Source organism: Ptiloglossa arizonensis, chromosome 1, assembly GCF_051014685.1.
Source record: "Ptiloglossa arizonensis isolate GNS036 chromosome 1, iyPtiAriz1_principal, whole genome shotgun sequence".
Lineage (NCBI taxonomy): Eukaryota > Metazoa > Arthropoda > Insecta > Hymenoptera > Colletidae > Ptiloglossa > Ptiloglossa arizonensis.
The window spans coordinates 30770042-30793472 of NC_135048.1; the positions used below are offsets into that span (position 1 = coordinate 30770042).

Below are 23431 nucleotides of genomic sequence, written 5' to 3' on the forward strand. Positions count from 1 at the left end.
CTGGTTTGTTCTTCACTTTCCTAACGACACTTAAGTAGGTGGAATAACAGGATTGGGAAGCAATGTACGCAAAGAAAATGAAAAATACTGCACCGGAATTGTTGGATTTGTCAGAACTAATAGGAGAATACTCTTGGAACAGAACTATTGGAAGAGAGCTATTGGAAGAGAGCTATTAGAAGAGAACTATTGGAATCACAGGCTTCCCTATACAATAACTATCGATGTAATATCAAAAAATATATTCTTATAAAATTCTTCTCAGACAATAATAATATCGATACATGCAAATTCTTAAAAATAGTATGTTCACCGATATGGCGTGACGATTTTCACAGTAAAACTTAAATAACAGCCTTAACGTTAAATATTGCTAAGAATGTTGGAATTAACATATGCTTCATATGTACAATTCAGCAACCGTAAATTCGCAAATTGTCGCAATTCTAAATGTTTTTATAGCTAACTATGGTCTCCATCTTATGAATAGAAGTTGAAAATGATCTTAACTGTACTTCTTGACTATTGGCAATGAAAACGGGTTGCGTTTCATCCCATTCCTTTGGTATACCACAGTCAGGTGCAGTATAAGTCAAAATATCGAACGAACATAAACAATCTAATAATGGAAGAAAACTCACTGTACCTAAAACACAAAAAAGCGAAACAAAATTTTTATAATTTTAATAATTTTCTACAGGCTAGAAAGATATAACAAAAAGAATACTAAATTTGGAGCATAGAAGCTCACCTGTTATCTGACGTATTACTTCTCGAATCTCCTTTTGTATAATCTTTGTGTCTTTTGATCCTACATCTGGTAAAGCCTTATTTGTACTGTCGTTCAATCCATTAGAGGTTTGACCTTCGTAATCGACCTTGAAATCCCACTTTTCTAAAACTTCTTTTGTATTCACATTTGTTATAACAAGCGTTATTTTTTGTACTTTTCGCTGAACGAGCCATTCTTGAATTTGACCGAGCACCGTATCCAAGAATCCCTTAATCTTTGCATCGGTCGACATTAAAACGAACAAGCCAAAATGTTCGACAGGTTCGAACGTTTCTGGTGGATAAATACCTCTTTGATATAAAATACTGTTCACGCCATAAACTGAAACAGAAAAACAATCCGTGGAAAAATGATTCCCACTAAGGTACCAACCAACCGTTGTAAATACGTTAGAATAAAATACTAAATGATCAATGAACTTACGAAGATATTCCTTGACTAACGCTGCCGAACCTTTCAGTGTGATACATTTCGCTTTCTGTTGCGTCTCCGTCATTATTTACAAACGATTACTCCGAAACACGATTAAACAAACTAAATTTTCATAGAAAAATGTTACACTTCATGGATTATAACAGACGCCAGTTTATCATTTTTAAAACGTCCAATGCACTGCCCACTGACCGATATTTCACCAATCACAAAGTACTTTGACAGTTTTCATCGACTTTTCGAAAGTGCATAGAACAAATGAACGCTTGACAAGAATTCATAGAGTGTAAATAAAATCGTGCTGAAAATTTTGTGTCGTAAATGTGAACGTTATACTAAGTATCTATCAACGGATCGACACAAATTTTTAAATATATGCTTGTGCAAATAAAATGCATTTAAATATGGGACTCGCTTAAAATTGTTTTGCAACTGAGTGTTCCACAAGTAACAAATATGTAACTGTAGATGAGTGAGCCATCTAAGTTCTATGCGACTTGTGCCCGATCGCAGCGCTGTCGCATGAGGGCGAGCAGTTTAGAGGTGTCGTTCATCCAATTGTGGCCAATTTCCAATATCGTTGTACACGCGTCCATCATGGCATCCGTTGAAGAACTGAGTGTTTCTGCTCTTGTGTACGAATATTTATTAAAAAAAGACGCGTCCTTGGCAAAGGTTTTTCAGAAGAAAACAAAGGCGGTAAGATTATGGACAGATTTTACACACATACACTTGATGATCGATTTTCGTGTTGCCGATGCCCATGCGGCGCAAGAAGTGCCGCCATTCCGTTATACCACGTGGGCGAAATATTTTCATTATCTTATATCTCGTATTTCTCTTGAAATAAAACTTGTCTGCCACGATTTTTCATTTCTTTTGCGACTGTAGATTAATATTAATTTGCCGGTAGATTCCTTGAATCGATAAATATCAAATTATTGGTAAAAGTAGTAGGAGCTTCGTTCACGTTCGTTTATTTTTTTTCAGCCCGCGCTACCGAAAGGAGCGCCAACGATACAAGAAGTGCTTCAATATTTTCAAAAAACTTCTCCCAAGAAATTGAATATAAAAGCGCAAGTTAAGGACAGTAGTTCAGAATCAAGTTCAGAGAGCGAAGATGAAACACCGAATAAAGTTCCGCAAGTAAATGGAAAAACTCCGGTCAATGCTGTGATGAATGCTAAGCAACAGGAATCTTCCGAAGATACTTCGAGCGAGGATGAAAAACCAACACCAAAAGTAGCAGCAAAGGTCAAGCCTAATGTTAGAACACCGTCTAAAGCACCGCCTGTAAAGAAAAAAGAAAGCTCGGATGATGATAGTTCTTCGGAAGAAGAGGAAGAGGCACCAAAAGTACAACCAAAAGCAACATCTATGCCTAAAGTAACTCAAGCATCTAAAAAACAGGAATCTTCGGACGATGATGATTCCGATTCAGATAATGAAGATCCACCTAAAGCAAGTGTAACTAATAAAGTAAATGCAAAAGCAGTTGCAAAGCCTCAAGCAAAAGTTACGCCTAGTAAAAAACAATCTTCGAGCGACGACAGTAGCGCGGATGAAAGTCCAGTGAAACCGATACTGAAAAAACCAATACTTGCTGCATCTGCTGTGAAAGCACCAGCAATGAAAAAGGAAACAAGCGAAGATTCCAATGACTCTTCGGAAGAATCTTCTAGCGACGATACTTCGAAAAAGATACTTACCGCGAAACAAACTCCAAAAGCTGTTCCGGATAAGAAAAAATTAGAAAAATCTGTTAAACAAAAGAAGGAAACTGTAAAACCTGGAAAACAAGGTAAAGCTACAGTAGCAAAGCAAACCGTTGCAAAGGAGGAATCATCGTCCAGCGAGGAAAGTAGCGAGGAAATTCCAAAGAAAAAATCTGCTCCTCCAACACCAGCAGTAGCAAAAAAAATTCCTACGAAGAAGGAAGAATCTTCTTCCAGCGACGATAGTAGCGAAGAAGGTGCACCCCCGGCTAAAAAGTCTGCTCCTTTGACACCAGCAGTTACAAAAAAAGCTCCTGCTAAGAAGGAAGAGTCTTCGAGCGACGATAGTAGCGAAGATGAAACTCCGGCTACAAAATCTACTTCTGCTAAATTAGTCACACCAGCTAAACCTGTCGAAGTTAAAAAGGCAGCATCTTCCAGTGACGATTCCGATGATTCTGACGAAGATGAGAAACCAGCTGCAAAACCTGTAGCAAAATCAACAGTTGCAAAACCAGTAGCAAAAAAAGAAACATCCTCTAGTTCCGAAGACTCTGATGATTCTGAAGATGAAAAGCCAACCAAAGCAGCTGCACTTACACCTGGGAAAGCACTCACAAAGGCAAACACCAAGAAAAAATCATCCAGTGAAGATTCTGAATCGGACTCGTCAGAGGATGAAAAGCCAAAAGCAACACCAATTGTTAAAACTCCCGCTAAGTCGGTAGCAGCTAAAAAAGATTCTGATTCGGAGGAAAGCGACTCCGAGGAAGAGAAGAAACCATCCCAACAAAAAACGCCAGGCAAAGCTGAAAAAAGGAAACACAAAGAAATAGAACAACAAGGTGAGGAGGAGGAAAACGAAGAGAAGCCCGTGAAAATCCATAAAAACAATTACGGGAACTTTGTGAAGGCGAGCAACAGCTTCAATGGTGAAAAGGTATATCTTGTTCGATACAATTCATCTGCTCAGAAAAGAAAAAATATTTCCATTTATTAAATTTTACTGTGTTCAACAGCAAAACAATACTCCGTTCCGTCGTGTAAGAGACGAGCAAGTAGAATTGGATCCCAAATTGGCTAACAATTCTTTTGAAGCAAAGGTAAATGCTTGGAAACATCCAAGAAGCACAGGTCACTCGCCGTTTCATAAAAAGCTTGAGACCGTGTTTCCGTGCATTCACCGACCCTTTTCTCGTGAACGTTTCTTTAGGAGACACGATCCGAAAAGTTATTCGTGTACAATACATTTTGTAGAAAACGGCGGTTGACCTGAGTTTCTCTTTTGTTCTAGGAGGACGATCAAGAAGAGGGTGGTTTTAAGAGACATGGAGGAAGGGGTGGATTTGGTGGCGATAGAGGTGGTCGTGGAGGTTTTAGGGGCGGTCGCGGTTTCGGTGATAGAGGTGGTCGTGGTTTTGGCGATAGAGGTGGTCGTGGTGGGTTCAGGGGTGGTCGTGGTTTCGGTGATAGAGGTGGTCGCGGTGGAGATAGAGGTGGTCGTGGTAGAGGAGGGTTTGACAATAGAAGATCATGGGCTGGAAACGATAACGAGGGAGGTAAATCGGACGGATTTAGAAAGTCATGGGGTAACAAAGATGGAGAAAGGGGTGGTGGTCGGGGAGGATTCAGAGGCGGCAGAGGCGGTTTTGAGAGAAATAAATCTTTTGATAGCGCGCCCCCACAAAACAAAAAAATTACGTTTGACGATTGATGATAAGAATATGTATAAAGGTGAGGGGGTAAAATTGGCTTAGAGTAGTCGAGATATCTAAAGAATCGTTAGTGTGGTAAGTTAAGGTATAATTTTTTTCAACAGAGAGGCGCACGTGGCTCTTGGGGAGAGAAAGCGAATCAAGACCTGAAACATACGAGAGGAAAGTCGTTTCGTCACGAAAAGACGAAGAAAAAACGTGGTAGCTACCGCGGCGGTCAAATAGATACTAGCGTCAATTCCATTAAGTTTGACGACTAAGTAAGCGAGTGTAAAATGTATATGTAAATGTTTTAATATTAGCCGATATTTTAGTTAAGTAAAATATAGAAATGATCATGATCCCACAAGCTTTCCTTGGTGGGATAAGCAATCTGTTACGATGTTTCAGGACATCACGTTGATGTACTTTCCATTCAATTAACGTGAAATTGCATACGTCAAAATCGATCTTCGTTCTTATTGGTTACTCGTTGCATATGTAGTCCGACAGTTTTCCATTAAGTGACGATCACGATTGCTTTAACATTTAGTGTCTGTAAGACTGCGTTTTTCATGTCTACGTCAAAAGTCTAGCACACTATCACTTATTTTAATACGAGAAGTATAACTTGCGAAAGCTACTTCAATATCGAATGGCTACTTGTATTATAAACTAAATGAACGTTGTTTATTGCAATATGTGACATACTTCGTAAAATCAATACGTTCCTAAAATGAATAGGAAGTTTAACGGATATCTTTCAAACCTGTAATCATTGAAGCTCGCAAAAAGTATATCGCTAAATTAATTATTATTTTCAGTCGTTGGGTCCGTTGTGGAAAGCTTTTCTACAAATATATTCTCGATATTCGGTGCTTGGTCTCGGTATGAAAGAAACGTCTTGACTATTTGTAATTGTTACTACGGTTCCAGAAATTCAGCGACTTTTGATTAGTTCCATATTCGAAAACCGTTGAATTTATCGAATCGACATTTAAATTCGAATTACAAGTGACTGCGTGAAAGAATGTGTACGCGCCGCATTCGACACACGAAACAATCTGTTTTTAGAGTTGGTCGCACATAACTCTGTATTTAAAAAAAAAAAAAGTAATAAGTAAATAATAGCCTCCGATGCGAGTAATTTCGTTAACACGAAGTGAAAAATCTGTTATATTCCTTCGTCGTTAATTTTAAAATAATACATACGATATCTTCACTTTGTACGATATCACTGAAGAACAAGTATAAAGATAATATAATCCTAACGGTGGTCTTATTCTTTCAACCATCCCTCTTCCTCTCCGTGTCGTTAAATCCTACTTTATTAATAGCAATCTGCGTACCATATTCTATTTTTGAAATTGTAACATTTTCAGTGAAAAAGGTGTCCAACGGTCTGGATTCGAGCAAAGGCGTCGAAACTTCGGAGGGGAAAAAAGAGGAGGGAGGGACGTTCCGTGGTTACCCTCTTTCGTTTGACTTTTTCTCCAACAAGAGAAAAAACGATTTCGTGGCGGAATAGGGGCCGATATTCCTCGTCCCATCCCCTCCTCCTCCCCGCCTCCTACGGAGCACAGAGAGCGGTTACTTACGATTCTACAGTCAACCTCTGGACATCCACCTGTGAGGACGGAGGAGGTGTTCGACCCCACGACATCCGGTGTAGTGACATGAACAGTGTTTAAGAGACTCGTGTGCCCTCGATTTTGATCCTGTTCCTCTCAACTCACCGAACCTTTCGATCGATTAATGCAACGCGTAGTCGATCGCAGCATCGTCGAACCGGCCGAGAAAAGGTTTCAGACGCGCCAGTGTTAGAGTCGATCTTCCTCACGGTGAGTGACGGTGAGTCTTACAAAAGCGCGTCTCTGTAACAACTTACGGCAACGCCGTAAAGCTCAAAGGGTGGGGGAAGTAACGTTCGATCGTTTACGAAATTATATTCTCTAACTTGGTCTCTTTCTATTGTGGAATAAATTATGTATGCGCCGGAATCGGGAGATTTAAACGAAAATAAACTCCCCCGCGTCCCAAGCGGTTGGCTCAGCAATTAAAAATTCCAGTCGCGCTCGTCCGACGCAGAAAGTAATTATCGTGAAATTTGCAACCGTCGACGAACGAGCGCCCACGTGCGTCGACGCGATAAGTTGCACGTACCAAAACTTCGAAGTCGATAAAATCGTGATCGTTGATTGGTAAGCTTTCGAACGTGTACCGAGGGTGAAGCGAAGCATTTAAAAAATGATCGTAACCAAGTTCGAGGGGCATAGTCGGTGAGATTCTTCGAAGGGTTATTATCCAGGGCAAAACGTTCAGGTATCCCGCTTGGACTGGCTTTACGGGTATACCCGACGCGAAATTACGTTCCGATCGTTTCCGTTTGTTCCCCTCGTTCACCGAACGATATCGTTCGTTCTTAGGTTTTGTGATCGTTAAAATTATATTGCTCGCAACAGCTTCTGAGAAAAGTCTTCTCAACTTCGTTGGTTCGGTATTGCGATTATAAACGTACAATTCAACGGTTTTTGCGTTTTACGTTTATATTGTCGCTCGTTCGGTCCACCGCGTGCGGTGAACGCCCCGCGCGCGTTCGCCGAGTGTGCTCGGTGAATCGGACTCCCGAAATCCCGCACGGGACGGGTACTAGACTTCGAAAGGGTTAATATTCGGCAACGTTCGCCCTTGACCGGCACTGGATCGTGGGTGGAAAAGTCGTTGACGTGTCTTCGACGAGGAAATCACTCCGGAGGTAATGTCCGAGCGAAAGGAATTCCGTAGAAGGCGCTGACAGTTAGAATAATTTATTCATGAAACGAAGCACCGAAATGGCTGTACCGTTATCGGGGACAAGGATGAATAAACGTACGACCGATAAAGAGCGACCGCCGCGAGAGGAAAGAACGTTTTGGACGATTCATCTTTACCGTTAGAATCGGCCGCCGCGACTCGTTCATGGTCCACAGTGGAATCCGCTCCTCGACTTCCGGAAATACACTTTTTTCTCGAGTTCTTTCTACCAGTTTCTTACGGTTCGTTGAGCCTACCTCGGAGGCAGAAATGAATTTCGTAAATGTCTACCACGCGGGGATAATTCTCTATAGAGGATTACAGTATTCTCCCGCATGCGCGCGCGATTTTTTACCGCTCAGATGCAACGGAATCGTCATTCCAGCCACTGGATTGGCGACGGTTTATCCAATGAAATTATGCCCGAACAGCACCTCGTTCTACTTTTAATCGTATCTCGAAAGTTCCGTCGTGAGCGATTCGTACGGTGAATAATTAAAAATATGACGATTAGGTACGTGTACACCATGGGTCAAGGGCACGAATAAAATCAAGGAGGATATGTGGCTTGAAATAAGATAAAAATAAGAAAATTGTATCGGAGACTTCGTCTTCGGGGAAAATATACCCGAAAATCGACCTAGTACGTTACGAATTCCATTGTAGACGTACAAGTATCTTCCATCCACCGTTAATAGATAAGTATCGATAGTGAACAGCGCCTGACGTGTATCCTACATGTATCCTGTACAAAAAACAATCTCAATGACCGTCCGTAATTAAATCAGTAACGCCAGTCATCGATTAGGCACGCGCGTAGTAGATCGATCTTTATATATTTTTTTTCTGGAAAATCTAGCCTACGATGCAATTTTTATGTTTTTTATTTTTGTTTCATTTCGAGTCATAGCATCTCCCTGATCTGATTCACGCTTTCAACGAATGTGTTGTGTATGCGTGGGACACTGTACTGTTTGTGTCACATCTTTGTGAATAATTTACTTTACTTTGCATTATTTTACATTATTTTAGTTAACTTTATTTTACATTACTTTACTTTAGTTTATATTACTTTACTTTACTTTATTTTACATTACTTTACTTTGCTTTATTTTACATTACTTTACTTTTCTTTATTTTACATTACTTTACTTCACTTTATTTTACATTACTCTACTTTTCTTTATTTTACATTACTTTACTTCACTTTATTTTGCATTACTTTACTTTACTTTATTTTACATTACTCTACTTTTCTTTATTTTACATTACTTTACTTCACTTAATTTTTCTTAATTTTACTTAACTTTACTTAACTTTACTTAACTTTACTTAACTTTACTTAACTTTACTTAACTTTACTTAACTTTACTTAACTTTACTTAACTTTACTTAACTTTACTTAATTTTACTTAATTTTACTTAACTTTACTTAACTTTACTTAACTTTACTTAACTTTACTTAACTTTACTTAACTTTACTTCACTTTACTTTAGTTTAGTTTACTTTTCTTAACTTTACTTAACTTTACATAACTTTACATAATTTTACTTAACTCTATTTAACATTACTTTGTACAAACACGTTTATGCATCCATAGCACACATACGTACCAACCATTAGACATCCATACACATACGTAACATCAAAAGGCTAACATCTATTCGCTCCCTAGAAACTTCCATCAATAGCTCGTCTACTATACGCGTGCACATAATGCGACACTCACTTGCCGTTGCTCCGTCTCTCTCTCTCTCTCTCTCACCGAAAACCCAAGTTCCACGCGTTCCACCAGTTTCGTCCTTGAAGAAGCTTTTTCGCAGCTCCAGTTAGGAAAGCATTGCCCCCGCGTCAAAGGTATCCTGTTAATTGTTTCAGCGTGTCGTGTTCGTTAGCATATTAACAGTACTCGTTGGCACGGCTGCTTGGGAAACGGAGCACTCTCCAGCGACGTGAGAAGTCGCGAAACAATCGTTCATACCGATCCTGTAATTACTCACGAGGCCCCTGTGTACAGGCTCACCTCGATCTCGTCAAGTTCAAGCGATTCTCACACGCACGCTGGATCTCGTCTACTCGTCCGCTGTTCGCCTCCAGATCGCCGTTATGCAATCGCTCGGGAGACGCAGGATGCCCCGTAGATATTTATCCGTACGTCTTTATTGTGCGATCGATATCTACCGGCAATTACACGCCGTGTCGTGTCCGTCTCGCTCTAAACGCGTTCGCGCCGACGCGGCGTGACTCGCGTGCGAAAATCACGGCGAAAGGAGACTGGAAAAGGCGAATCGCGCGACGGAGAACGGTCCAACGTTGAGGTCAAGGTGTACTCCGATACAATGTTCCTAACAATTCGTAGCCTCTTTCTTTTTACGGTGGTTTGTGTTTCATTTTACAATGTATGAAATTACAGTTCAATTTTCGCGAATTTTACGCGCAATTCCATTATCAAAGTATGTAATTACAGCGGTGAGGATTCGTCGCTCGGTGATAAATATTAAGCGAATTCTTGTTCGTCACTACGTTCGATTTTTATATATTATTATTCTTATTATTTGTTTAGTAACTGGTAATAACACTTTGGTAGTCAAAATTTTAAGTATATACGTTCAAAGGTGAAATATAATGCAAAATTATACAAGTTACTGACCCACATCGTCATCTATGTATAACTCATGAATGCAAGGTTTTGTTGAAAAGTTAAGTCAAATAAAATTGAAAATTGTTTTACCTATTATATCCAACGAGTTGGATATCGATTGGGGAAGTGAATCAAGATAGAGAAAAATATATAGAAACGAAACAGTAGGTAAGCAACAGATTCAGTAGTCAGTAAGGTTTATCAGATTGAAGGTTAGTCGTATTTGAAAGAAAAGAGCAACATCGCGAATAACCGACCGAGGGTATCGCATTCTACTTTTTTATTTTCAACCAAGCGGTAAAATTATTCTCGCCAAACTAGTATATAAATGAAAAATACACGTAACTCCGCAATCAGGTGCATTTGAAGGTTAACCTTCGTTTTACCACACTCGGGTCTTTTCGGACCCAGAGAGACTTTAACATTCACACATATATATAATTTTTACTTTTACACGTATAACGTTTATACAGCATTCCTTAGGAATTAAAAAAGGCACGATAAAGTAATAGAATTCTTATTAATGTTCGCGCGAGGTCCAATCACGGGTCAGTACGGACCCACGCGTGGCCTCTCCCGCCATCGTTCGAACATCTATTCATTGCATCCGGTTGTTCGGAGAGTCGTTTCGTTTTCCAAAATGGAGAATATATAATTGAATAAAATGTTTGTACCCTCTAAAAAAATCGTGTTTCATTCACACCAAAAAAGCAAAACGACTTTCCGAACAACCTGATATATATTCGTTGCTGCGATCTAAATTTCTTCCTCGCGATGATTCTCGTCCGCGAACGAACGAAACGAAATAAATCGTTTCCGACGGATCGGTAACGAGAATCAACGCCGAGAACAGCGGTGAAGACTTCCTGAAGAAACGGATACGCGACACCGGCCACGGCCAATGACCAGTCTTGAGTGCCGTCCATTAACGATTTCCTTCCTTTCCTTTTCCCACGCGCGATTCATCGTCTTCGTCGTAGGTCGCGATTTTCCATCGACGTCGATTCCCTTCCACCTGTTTCCAGCCGAGGCCAGAAACGATATTCCCTGGTAAAAATTCACGTATTGGAAGACATCGGAGCGGTTGGTCGCGTTGCTTTCACTCGTGTCCGATCGAACGACGAACGCGCGTAACGGAAGTTCCAGCGGGCTCCGGCAACCTAGAAACCCCGAACTCTATAAATGGGTATCGATATCGATTACGCCGCGGCTAATTAACGTCTTCGATCGCGTTCGGGGCACCGTCACTCTCGCGCCTCGCCACGGCGCCTCTTCATACCTCGGGTGGCACGAAAGGGAAAAAAAAAGGATGCTTACTCGCTCGGTTCTCCGCGACGTGTCGGGGAGATGCCTGCGTGTCAGCGTTCCGTGAAACGGAACCTACGTGAACTCGCGGGCCGAAGGAAACGATAACGGTGGACTCGTGGTCGATCGTTCGAGTAGAACTCTCGGTGTTTCGCACACGGTTCCACGGCTCGGTGTTCCGAGTATCGTTACCGAAAATAAGTAACCTTGAAAATTCCGATGGAAACACTGGAAGCGTGCAATTCTAGAACCGCGCCGGAGAAACGGGACACGAGCCGAGAAACGAGTGCTTTCGAACGATCTTTTGTACAACCGCGCTTTGTACAATTTATTTACTCGGGGGATTGTCCGCGAACGAATTTTTCGCGTGACCCTCGAATTTGAAACATTTTACCCCGCTTTGTTACAATTTATGTACAATTTATTTACTCGGGCACTTCTCGACCACCGAATTTTTACGTAACCCTAGAATTAAGATTTGGAAAATTGTATAAAATTTATTTACTCAGGTACTTCTCGACGAGAAAATTTTTACATAACCTTAGAATTAATATTTGGAAAATTTTATAAAATTTATTTACTCAGGTACTTCTCGATGACCAAATTTTTGGGTAATTCCTGAAGTAAGATTTGAAAAATTTATTTATTCGGGTACTTCTAGACGACCAAATTTTTTAATTAAAATTAAATTTGCAAAATTTTACTACGTTTTGTAAAATTTATTTATTCGGTTACTTCTCGACGACCAAATTTTTTAATTGAAATTAAATTTGCAAAATTTTACTACGTTTTGTCAAATTTATTTATTCGGTTACTTCTCGACGACCAAATTTTTTAATTAAAATTAAATTTGCAAAATTTTACTACATTTTGTAGAATTTATTTATTCGGGTACTTCTCGACGTTCAAACTGTTGCGCAACCGTCGAATTTAAATTTGTAAAATGTTACAAATTAAAATTAAATTTGCAAAGTTCTACTACGTTTCGTAAAATTAATTTACTCAGTTACTTCTCGACGACCAAATTTTTTCGCAATCCTCCAACTAAGATTTGGAAAATTCTACAAATTGAAATAAAATTTGTAAAATTTCTCACACTTTCATTAAAATTTATTTACCGGAATACTTCTCTACGACCAAATTTTTCCGCAATCCTCGAATTCGGTGTTACGTAAAATACGATTTTTCAGTGTAAAGTGTGTCACCGAATCGATGGAAGCGCACGAGTGGAAAGTATGTAAATTTACGCGAAAAAATCAATCGAGAACGTAGAGTGAGATTTTTCTTTGTTCTCGTACGTTTAATATTCATAGAGTACTTGCGCGCTCGACCGTGTCCCGCCAATCGGAAGTCGAAGCTCGCCTACGCGCTCACGGTGGTCACGGGCTAGTTTTTCTGAGGCCGGCGCGCACGAGGTAGTAAAAATAGATCGGTGAATTTTTACGCGGCGAGTCACACAGCCCAGGTGTCATTTACTTTTGCTCTTGACCTCGTGCGAACTCTCGAGTTCCAAGACCACGCGCGCTCACTGGCACCTTCCACCGTCACTGCGACAACGTGTTCCCTCGTAACCGTGATCCCAGTCCGTAACCAGATGCGATTGTTTTATTCATGAGACCACGGCGCTCGTGCTCCCAGGCGTAATTAGTTTCTCATTAATACGCATCTTCGAAGGGGCTCCCCCGATACGTGCAAACGATCCTTTCACGGTGTACAGGTTGTCCCAGTCGCGGTGTATTCGGTCCACGTTCACGCAATATTCGAAAGAAACTACGTCGATCTCTCGGCTTTCGTTATTTTAGAACAGCCTCTACATTGTAATCCCCGCCTCGATATTTAATATTTACGTACACGTACATTTCCGCGTACAGCAGCTTCCCGTGGATAGCTCTCTTGCATAATGCAGTTCTACAGTACGCGCGTGAGAAAATTGCGTCTGGAACGATGACGAATCCTATTCGTTGCAGGAGCCACCTAGGAATTGTACTGGATGTGTATACGATCATTCTTTTTGTGCTTGAAATAATTACTGAAGAAATTGGACCGGTCGTAACTCCGGATGCAATCTTTCCGCGCGCATACTGTACATAGTCCGATCTATTATGAATTACGTTCTTTGGTATTTATGTATCTTAAATATCGTTACAGTTATCTTCTACAACATATTCATAATTGATAGAAAAAAGTAACGAAAAATAGATTCTTGAAGAAATATAACCAGTCGTAACTCCAGATGTAATCTTTCCATGTGTGTACTGTACATAGTTCGATCTTAACCGATTAAAAGAAGTCTTTGTGAATTACGTTCTTTGGTATTTATGTATCCTAAATACCGCTACAGTTATCTTCTACAACGTATTCATAATTGATAGAAAAAAAGTAACGGTTCACTTGGGGTACTTTCAAACGGGTTAGAAAATCGAAAAATGGAGCGAACCGACGTCCGAATTTTTTTACTTCATTCGGGTGTTTCCGTTGTAATTTCAGATGTCCAGGTACCTCGGCCTGATTCTCGTTATCACGACGTGCGGCCACGTGTACGGAGCCAAAAAATGCGAGGGAAGCGGTCTGGGCTTGAAGTACGTGTGGGGCGATGCACTCACCGACCCAGCGGACTGCATAGGTCCAAATAACATGCAATATCCGTCGTAAGTGTACTCTTTGCAAGGGTGTACGCTGAAATTTGAGAGGGTCGTTTCTCTCTCTCTCTCTATCTATCTATCTATCTATATATCTATCTATCTATCTATCTATCTATCTATCTATCTATCTATCTATCTATCTATCTATCTATCTATCTATCTATCTATCTATCTATCTATCTATCTATCTATCTATCTATCTATCTATCTATCTATCTATCTATCTATCTCTCTTTCTCTCTCTCTCTCTGATTCGTTCAGGATATAGTTACGATAAACGAATCGACTGTCGTAGAGCCGCGATATCGAGGAGTTACAAGAACCTGTGGGCGGGCAGCCGAACAGCGAGGTCTCATCAGCCACGAACAATCGATCCCCAACTGACGAGCCACGCGCTTCTGTACAATTACAAGGCCGTTCACGGGGGCTACTCGATCGCGGAGAACTCTCGAACCGGTAAGTTTCTCGTGAAAACATTTCTAACGAGCAACAAAGTCCCTTTTTCTACCTAAATACTTTGTCACGCGCGTGACGAAGTATTTGGATACAATGTACTGCTCGCAGGATCTAATAAGAGAATTTAACTCAACCTTGGCTTAATCCACGGCTTTAGTTTCGTAAACACTAATAAGAAAACGATCTTGGATTTCTATGTACAATAATCCCGCTTTCGAGCGACAAAATTGGGACCGTCAAAGCGGGGTATCGATTTTCATCTTCTACACCCTCCTTCGTATCTTCGCGAATGTATCGTCGTTGTATCCGCGAGACTCTCCCGATGAAAACGAGCCCAAACACGGCCCCGTTCGGACAATTTTCAATAACGACAAATTCGAACGATTTTCGAATTATTTTTTTTTGCGCGCGATCAAAAATAATCCGAACCGAGTCGTGTTTGTACTCATTTTCATCGGGAGAACCTCCCCGATTCGTTGAGAACACTCGCGAAAGTACAACGACGAACATACGGATAAATGTACATACTCGGTGCTGTGATAACATCGTTGACCTATTTATTCTCCTCACGGTAGCAACGTGACCATCCGTTGCACGCGTACGTGAAATACTCGAACACCGTGGATACGAATAAACAACGATAACGGTTCTTTTTGTGGAATCCTCGCGGTTTCTAAACCGTCGCGACGTTCTCCTATTTTGGCCAGGGAATAGTCGATCGCGATCGCGGCTCGCCTGGAAACACGCGGAAGACGAACTTGTCCCTGTTGTATAGCGACGCAACAGTGGTCGAGCCGGTTGCCGGAATCGCGAATAATTACCAACCGGCCATAACCTACATCCTCGTCGAACCACCGTAATTTATTTGTCCCGCGTACCGCTGCCACGGCCCGAGCAGAATCTTCAACACGCGGACGCCCGCGACGAGGCGTCCATTAATTCATAATTATCACGGTCGCTCCCGGCGCGGTATTATCGGAACGATGAGCGTTCACGGGCGCTTTACGAGGTTATTGTACCGTGCCCGGTAATATGCAAACACATTCAGCAGCCGCCGCTGCGCGCGCCGCGCCGTTTCCCGCGCGAACCTTCCCCGAGAATCCGTGCACGCATAAAAAAGTAGTTTCCCGCGGATTCGCAGCCCGTGCGAATGTTTCACGGCGATACCGTTGCTTCAACGTTAACGAGGGAACCGCGCGAAGTGTTACGCGCCGATCTCAATGAAGCTTCACCGACTCGAATGGAAAAACGAAAATTATCACGCTTCGTGCCGGCGTGGAGCGCTAGATGGTGTACGATGTATTTAACGACGAAGATAACGTGCACGTTATACTCGTGTTAAGTAACCGACCTCGTGATCTCCCCCATCGTACACTTTCTTCCGTTATGCTTCCCTCGATTTAAAAATTACGTATCGCGTTCGTTTCTTCCGCGTTTACGTACACGGTTAACGCAGAGGAACGTTTAATCGGATCGTTGGAAATCGAGCAGTGAGTCGCGTGCGGTGAACGCCTATAGGCGTTCGACGAACGTGGAAGCTCAACGGGTGAAAATATCTTCCGCACGAGCAGTGTCGATACTTATTCGAAAGGATTGACACGTTCTTTTATTTATTTATGGAGATTTTTTGTGTAAATGGAAAAGGTAGAGAAGATAGTAACACAATGTGATCTCTTCTCGTTGAATATCCAGATAATAGCGTCGTTTCTCGATTCTTACGATAATCGCACGAAGATTTGACACGATCCTCGTCATTGGGCCGTTACTTGTATCGTTCCTATCGCTACCTAAAGAGTATCGACTGCGTTCCGATACTTTCGCAAAAATATCAAAGGGGCACAGATTCCGTTTGATACGCGTTAAACCCTATTAGATACTAGGTAATAATTTATAGACTGGTATCGTAACCATCGCTACCGTCAAAGTATAAAATGTGTTTCGCTACTTTTACAGAAGCATCGAATGCTTCAGTTTCCACTCGATACGTGTTTAACACTATTCGATACTAATTGATACTTTACAAACTGGTATCGTAACCATCGCTACCTGCAAAGTATCAAATGTGTCTCGCTACTTTTACAAAAGCATCGAATGCTTCAGTTTCCACTAGATACGCGTTTAACACTATTCGATACTAATTGATAATTTACAAACTGGTATCGTAACCATCGCTATCGTCAAAGTAACAAATATGTCTCGCTGTCTTTACAGAAGTATCGAATGCTACAGTTTCCACTCGATACGTGTTTAACACTATTCGATACTAATTGATAATTTACAAACTGGTATCGTAACCATCGCTACCGTCAAAGTATAAAATATGTCTCGCTACTTTTACAGAAGCATCGAATACTACAATTTCCGTTCGATACACGTTTAACACTATTCGATACTAATTTATAATTTACAAACTGGTATCGTAACCATCGCTACCTGCAAAGTATAAAATATGTCTCGCTACATTTACAGAAGCATCGAAGGGTACAGTTTCCACTCGATACGTGTTTAACACTATTCAATACTAATTGATACTTTACATATTAGTATCGATTCGGTATCGTACCCATCGCTACCCGTGAGATCCACTCGTTCCGTAAAACATCGCGAGGGGTTCCTCCTCGAGGATTTCAATGCCGATTCGCGAACAGAACGGTGCCCGGCCGATTCGCACGAGTTATTCGTTCGCGAGCGCGTTCACGCACGACGCGCTCGAAAATCTACAAAAATCGGAACAACCGGTTACGCGATGTACCGGCACCTCGCAGCCTTGAATCACGCCGGCTGTCCTTATGACACGAAAACCTGGTTCGAAACGACCACAACACCCGCCGCGCGTGTTCCTTGTCCGATTAGGGACGCTGTCTACGATGTTTCGCGACTACCCAGTGTGTTCGTTATCCGCGGAAAAATCAATTTCCCGATCACACCGGCATCGATTCGCCCCGTCCTTTGTATAATGGCTCCGTTGATGCAGGGGAATGGTAATAAGGCACCGTGTTATCCGGCCAATACAGTTATCGCTCCGTTCTGCTCATAACGGGACCCGCCGGCGACCCACTCGTCGTTTCGAACACACGAGCCGACGGAATTCCGAAGAAAGGGCGCCGATCTCGCGAACGAGTCACCCGATTCTCCTCGTTCGTGCTCGGAATTATTCTTTCCAAGATGTTGGTCTTGGAACACACGAACGATCTTTATCCGAGCGTCCCTGAAACGTTGCGTCATTTTTTGCGAGCGCTCTTCCGGGGGCCAAGAATCGACTGAATTTTATTCGAAACGAAGAACACGAATGGGATACGTAGGATGTATGCCAATAATCTCATTTTGAGATCTTGCTACCGTGTAGCGGGCAGTTGATGTTTCACCAGTCAAAAATATTTTAGAGACCGATTTTTTAGTGGAATAATGAATGAAAATTATACACAGCATACGTGTGAATTTTATTTTCAGATCTTGCTACCATATAGAGGGCAGTTGATGTTTCACCAGTTAAAAATATTTTAGACACCGATTTTTCAGTGGAATAACGAATGATAATTATACACAGCAGACGTGTGAATTTTATTTTCACATCTTGCTACCATATAGAGGGCAGTAGAGATACCGTTTTGGTCGTAGGGTTGAAAAGTAAAAAATTTCCACTGAAACAAGCACAGAACGTAAATACATCGAATGAAAAATATCTCGAAGAATACTTTCTGTGTCGAGAATTGTACTTTAAGTAAGCTTTTACCGTACTTGTACGCTGAACCGCGACGATTCAATTTTCCTCGCGGTCGATTGATAGATCAGCGCCTCCGAGTAAATAATAATACTCATTATAAAAAGGTCAAGTGTACGTCCCGTGAAGCCTCGTGTTCGACACGCCTGCCGTACAGGGATTCGCTCACTGGTGTTCGTTCGATCGAACAGTTACTCGGTTCAGCTCTCGATCAACTCGAGAAATAATTTGACTGTAGAATTCGGATCGTAATTTTCTATCGTAGAAATAACGGAACGAGAGCCGATTTATTCGCTATTCCGAGCATTTTATCTGGATGAAAACTCGGCGCGTGTCAGCTTTCAGGTCATCGGTACTGTTAGGATTTATTTATTATTCATTCGTTTCGACCAACGGACATCCTTCGGTGCAAGTAGAAAATAATTACAATGGAGAGTGAAGGAAAAATTAGCATATTAGCCTAGACGGAAGTGTGGCTTGTCTGGAAAGATATATACACGGTGCTCCAATTATCGCGAGGATCCTGAATATTTCAGTCAATTTTGACGTTACGAAAAAACGAGTCGATAATTTTTCAAGATTCTTTTTTATTAATAAAATAAATTACTTTTTCATTAGTAACGAAATATACAAGAATTCTACGATACCGTACGTTGACCTTCAAACGACCTCCACGAAAATAAATTCTAATAAATTGTAATAAATATTGAAAATATTCGTTATTGGTTCGATTTATCGAAGACTTTCGATGTGAATCGTTTCAAACGCGACCACCCTGTGTAACAGCGTCTCCTCCCGATACATATGCCGGAAAATTGCCTACATACAGGGAACGATACTTTTGTTCGCAGGACGAGCATTTACCCCGGGAGAAACCTGTGGTTCGCCGGCCAGATTATGCAAAACGAGGTACAACACCACCGCGCCTATGTACGGGGTCAGTTTAACCAGTGGCCAACCGGTGACGATTGTGCAAAAATTTCCCGATCTGTTGCAACAGGTCGTGTTCGAGGTCTGCGAGTAAGTAATTAAAGTTACGAATATATAATTTCTTAGAATCTTCACCAACTGTTGTTTAAGTAATAGCTAAAATAATAAATTTGGTTAAAGTTCGATAATAATATGGAAGGAAACTATCATCTTCAAAATATAAACAATTGACCTAACCCAGATCCAATGAAACTTACGAATACATAATTTCTTAGAATCTCCACCAACTGTCGTTTAAGTCATAGCTAAAATAATAAATTTGGTTAAAGTTCGATAATAATACGGAAAAAAATTATCACCTTCAAAATATAAACAATTGACCTAATCCAGATTTAATTAAACTTACGAATACATAATTTCTTAGAATCTTCACCAACTGTCGTTTAAGTAATAGCTAAAATAATAAATTTGATTAAAGTTCAATAATAACGTGGAACGAAACTATAATTTAGAAAATATAAATGATTACTTAATCACTTAAGACACCCTGTACATATAAGCGCGGTACTTTCTACGAAAGAAAATTTTCTATTAATAGATGCGAATATGTTTTAAAGTGGGGACTGTAGTATGTGTAACGTAAGGCATAAATAGGTTAACATCGCCGTTTCGAAACTCGCTCGCGCATCGAGACACGCAAGTTTCGATCCCTATCCACTGTTACTTTCTTAGCACGTTGAGTCGTGATCCGTGAACACGAGCGACGCGATACAAATTCGAAATTCATCGAGGCCTATCCAGCGGGTGGTCGCGTCGATTCGAATCTGGCACAGTGGGACGAACGGGTCTACAAACGCGTTCGTGACCGTGGGGACGAGCCTACATTTGAGCGGTTTTTCGGGCCACAGTTTTGAGCGCGCGATTATCGAGGCACGATGCGCGTCGCGATTATTCCGCGATCGAAACGACATTATTGTCGTATTGTTAAGACGAAACGTATAACACGTAGGTCAAATATACACCGTGGACCAAAATTCGTGCCGAAGATAAAATGAGAAAGATTCTATGGCTCGAAATAAAACGAAAATAAAAAATAAGAAAATTGCATTAGAGGCTTTGTTTGCGTGAAAAATACATTTGAAAATAAATCTTATATAATAAGTGTATCTATATGTATATACTAAGCCTAACTATATGTATATACATCCTGGACCAAAATTTCGTGGTATAAATAATATAGAAGAGATTTTATAACTTGAAATAAGACAAAAATAAATAATAACAAAATTGTATAGAGGCTTCGTTTACGTGAAGAGTACATTTGAAAATAAATCTGGTATACGTGCACATAACTGTATATATCCATCGTGGACCAAAATTTTGTGATATGAATGATGTCGAGAAGATTCTATGACTTGAAATAAGACAAAAATAAAGAATAAGAAAATTGTATCGGAGGCCTCGTTACCAAGAAAAATGCATTTGAAAATCGATCTAGTGCGCCTGCGCCTAAACGGTGACTGGCGTTACGGATTTCACCGCAGACATCAATAATTACCTACTAATGCGTTCTCGAGGTGTGTGGAAGACGCTTTACACACCTGCAGCGGAATTAGTATCGCTAGTCATCGCTTAAGCGCGTGCGCGGTGAAACGATTTTCAAATGCATTTTTCTCAAGATCGAAGTTTCCCGTGCAATTCTCTTATTTCGTATCATCGTCGCATCTGGAGCCGTAGAATCTTCCCGACTTTATTCGTACCACGAATTTTGGCGAAGTATCTACGAAAAAGAAATATCTCTAAATAAATTCACCAAGTAAGGTTCATTGGTGGGGGTAACGCGAAAATCGTAAAATTTTCCCTCGATTATTCGTACGCAATTTCGTGGACACGAAAAGAAAGATGCAATTATTTCTCAATGTCATCGATCCGTTGCTATTGCTCGAAAATAAAAAATTTCCATTTCTTTTCGATCGTATTGATACATAAGGGAAAGACTCGATGGATACAAAGATATTGTTTGACAAAGATACAATTATTTCTCAACGTCACCGATCCGTTGCCATTACTCGAAAATGAAAAATTTCCATTTCTTTTCGATTGTATTAATACATAAGGGGAAGACTCGATAGATACAAAGACATTGTTTGACAAAGATACAATTATTTCTCAACGTCAGCGATTCGTTGCTATTGCTCGAAAATGAAAAATTTCCATTTCTTTTCGATCGTATCGATATTCAAGAGGAAGACTCGACGTATACAAAGACATTGTTTCGTTGTTTCCACGTTGTTTCAGATCGAAAGAGTGCGACGTGGTCCACGGAGAGTGCACACAGACGTACGTGCCGTATCTGTTTCTGGTGATTCCGCTCGGCCCGGTGACCTTGACCGGTCAAGATTACGTTCTGGTCGAGAGCGGTTGCGTTTGCAAGCCAAGGAATTCGGCAAGCGCCTCGTCGGACCCACCGGCCGTGCCGAGCTTTTAAACGTTCATCGAACTCGTGCCGGCGAGCATATCGAGCGTAAAGGCAAACAGGATCGCTCGATAGCCGCGTCCACGCGACGAATCGTTGGAAGGTGAACCCCCGAGAGCACGGGACAACCTCGCCGCGGGACCTAGTAACCTCTTTGACGGAGCCAGCCCGACGACCGTCGAGAGAGACCAGTGTTCAAGTCGCTACGAAATGATTTCTCGGGAGAGATCGAGAAAATGGACGATTTTTTCTTCTCGCGAGATCGTTTGCTTTCCTTACCGCGAACGGAAGGTGGAGCCGCTTTTACCTTGGACCGATCTCGACTTCCCAAGCTTGTCCCGGCACGGTCTTTGCCTGAAAAAAAAAACATCTCCCGAGGAACGGGTGTCGATGCAACGAGACTGCAGCAATCGTCGTGCACCCGAAACTGTTCCCATTGAATTTCGTTCAGAAGTGTTTTTATTTATCGTCCTATCGCCGCGTGGACATTCTCGACGAATCGGCGAGATCCACCCGATGAAAACGAGTCCAAACACGACCCACTTCCGACCACTTTTGATTACACGCGATTGAAAATTTTTCAAAAAATTTTCGAAAATCGTGCAATACGATGCGGTCCGAATTGGGTCGTGTTTGGGCTCGTTCTCATCGGGAGAATCTCGCCGAATCGTTGACGATACTCCCGCGAGGGTACAACGAAAAAAAAATTCGAATTTTCTCTCATATCGACAACGAGTCGTTCCTGTGGACACGTGCCTCGTCGCTTTTTAGTTGCGAGTAGGAAATTGTTCTTCATCGAATAATTGAAACGCGGAGGACCTGATTTGATTTCGGTTATCCGGGCATCGCTGTATTCAACGTCTCGACAATGACGCCTACCATCCAGGGAACTGGTTAGCCACGATCTGTAACCCCGCGCGATGTTGCATGTTCGTTGGATCGAAATTCGTTGATCCATGTGCTGTTCAATTTTGCAGCGCGAAAGCTACCGTTTCGAGTGTGTGTGAAAGAGAGAGAGAGAGAGAGAGAGAGAAAAAGAAATTGACCGATTTGGCGCGCATTACGGTCCGGACTGCGACGCGTACGTCCATCGTCGTTCTCTCGTTTGTTCGAGCCGGTAGTGCCGAAAAGAACCGGGAAGATGTTATTGCAGCGTAAAAAAAACGTACTGTATCGGAGAAACGTCGGTCGTTTCGTGGAATCCGGTCTCGGAATTCGATCGAGTTCGCTAGACCTGCCTCGCGAGCCGGTTTCGAGCAGGTGGTAGAGGCCGCCTCGTAACAGCGTGCCACGGGAAGCATCGGGCGAGTTATTCTTTTCAGAGGCGTCGTAAAGTTATATCATTCGCATCGACCGGACTGCAAGCCCAGCTGGAAACGTTAATACGTTCTACGATTCCTCTGTCGCTTGCACAATCGTTCCAGTCTTCGTTATTCTATTCGTCCTCCCTTTGATGGCTTTCGTTATTGACCGTTCACATTTACAGCACGCTCATTCTCGAGTATTAAGCATCGAGAAAAAGAATAGTCCCATCGTTAGTGTGTACAGGTTCGAATCAGGTACTCCGGTCTCATCGTTCGTCCCGTAACTGCGGAACACACCGTATGGCGCAACTGTAACATCTTGAGCTATTGCGGAACGCGTCACAATGCGCGTCGTATCTGAACGCATCATATGTTGCGCGTATTATTTTTTTCTTAGTGATTTTTTGCGGAATGCTCCGCATGGTGCGCGTCCATAGGTTTCTCGAATAATTCTTTACGGAACGCACCAATCGATGCGCGTCATGTTTTCTTAATTCTTTGCGGAACGTACCCACATGGTGCGCGCGT

General features: G+C 41.7%; 4 protein-coding genes across 8 annotated transcripts; 2 read left to right on the forward strand and 2 right to left on the reverse strand.

Moving 5' to 3' along the window:
- Positions 1–233: 233 nt before the first annotated feature.
- Mad2 (mitotic arrest deficient 2) lies at positions 234–1612 on the reverse strand. Its single transcript, XM_076309107.1, has 3 exons — positions 1217–1612; positions 752–1114; positions 234–646 (listed from the first exon to the last, which is right to left on the reverse strand). The coding sequence occupies exons 1-3, from the start codon at positions 1287–1289 to the stop codon at positions 447–449; spliced, it is 636 nt and encodes a 211-aa protein (XP_076165222.1). The 5' UTR covers positions 1290–1612; the 3' UTR covers positions 234–446.
- Positions 1613–1741: 129 nt separating this feature from the next.
- Positions 1742–5905, forward strand: Nopp140 (nucleolar and coiled-body phosphoprotein 1). Of its 3 annotated transcripts, XM_076309078.1 has the most exons (5): positions 1742–1924; positions 2216–3880; positions 3960–4043; positions 4235–4674; positions 4760–4897. In XM_076309078.1, the coding sequence occupies exons 1-4, from the start codon at positions 1748–1750 to the stop codon at positions 4652–4654; spliced, it is 2346 nt and encodes a 781-aa protein (XP_076165193.1). In that variant the 5' UTR covers positions 1742–1747; the 3' UTR covers positions 4655–4674; positions 4760–4897. The 3 variants fall into 3 exon arrangements, with proteins under 3 accessions (XP_076165193.1, XP_076165209.1, XP_076165202.1); XM_076309094.1 differs by lacking the exon at positions 4235–4674 and having other exon boundaries at positions 4760–5905; XM_076309087.1 differs by lacking the exon at positions 3960–4043.
- A 365-nt stretch (positions 5906–6270) lies between these two features.
- LOC143150195 (uncharacterized) lies at positions 6271–21704 on the forward strand. 2 transcript variants are annotated; one of them, XM_076318283.1, is made up of 5 exons: positions 6271–6485; positions 13862–14022; positions 14312–14472; positions 19045–19213; positions 21422–21704. In XM_076318283.1, exons 2-5 carry the CDS (start codon positions 13862–13864, stop codon positions 21609–21611), a joined length of 681 nt encoding a protein of 226 aa, XP_076174398.1. In that variant the 5' UTR covers positions 6271–6485; the 3' UTR covers positions 21612–21704. The 2 variants fall into 2 exon arrangements, with proteins under 2 accessions (XP_076174398.1, XP_076174406.1); XM_076318291.1 differs by having other exon boundaries at positions 6271–6475.
- On the reverse strand, positions 9129–12901 carry LOC143150203 (uncharacterized). 2 transcript variants are annotated; one of them, XR_012992993.1, is made up of 2 exons: positions 11387–11495; positions 9129–11229 (listed from the first exon to the last, which is right to left on the reverse strand). XR_012992993.1 is itself a non-coding variant. In XM_076318304.1 (2 exons), exons 1-2 carry the CDS (start codon positions 12683–12685, stop codon positions 10907–10909), a joined length of 336 nt encoding a protein of 111 aa, XP_076174419.1. In that variant the 5' UTR covers positions 12686–12901; the 3' UTR covers positions 9129–10906. The 2 variants fall into 2 exon arrangements, 1 of the variants encoding a protein (XP_076174419.1); XM_076318304.1 differs by lacking the exon at positions 11387–11495 and adding an exon at positions 12673–12901.
- Positions 21705–23431: the final 1727 nt, after the last annotated feature.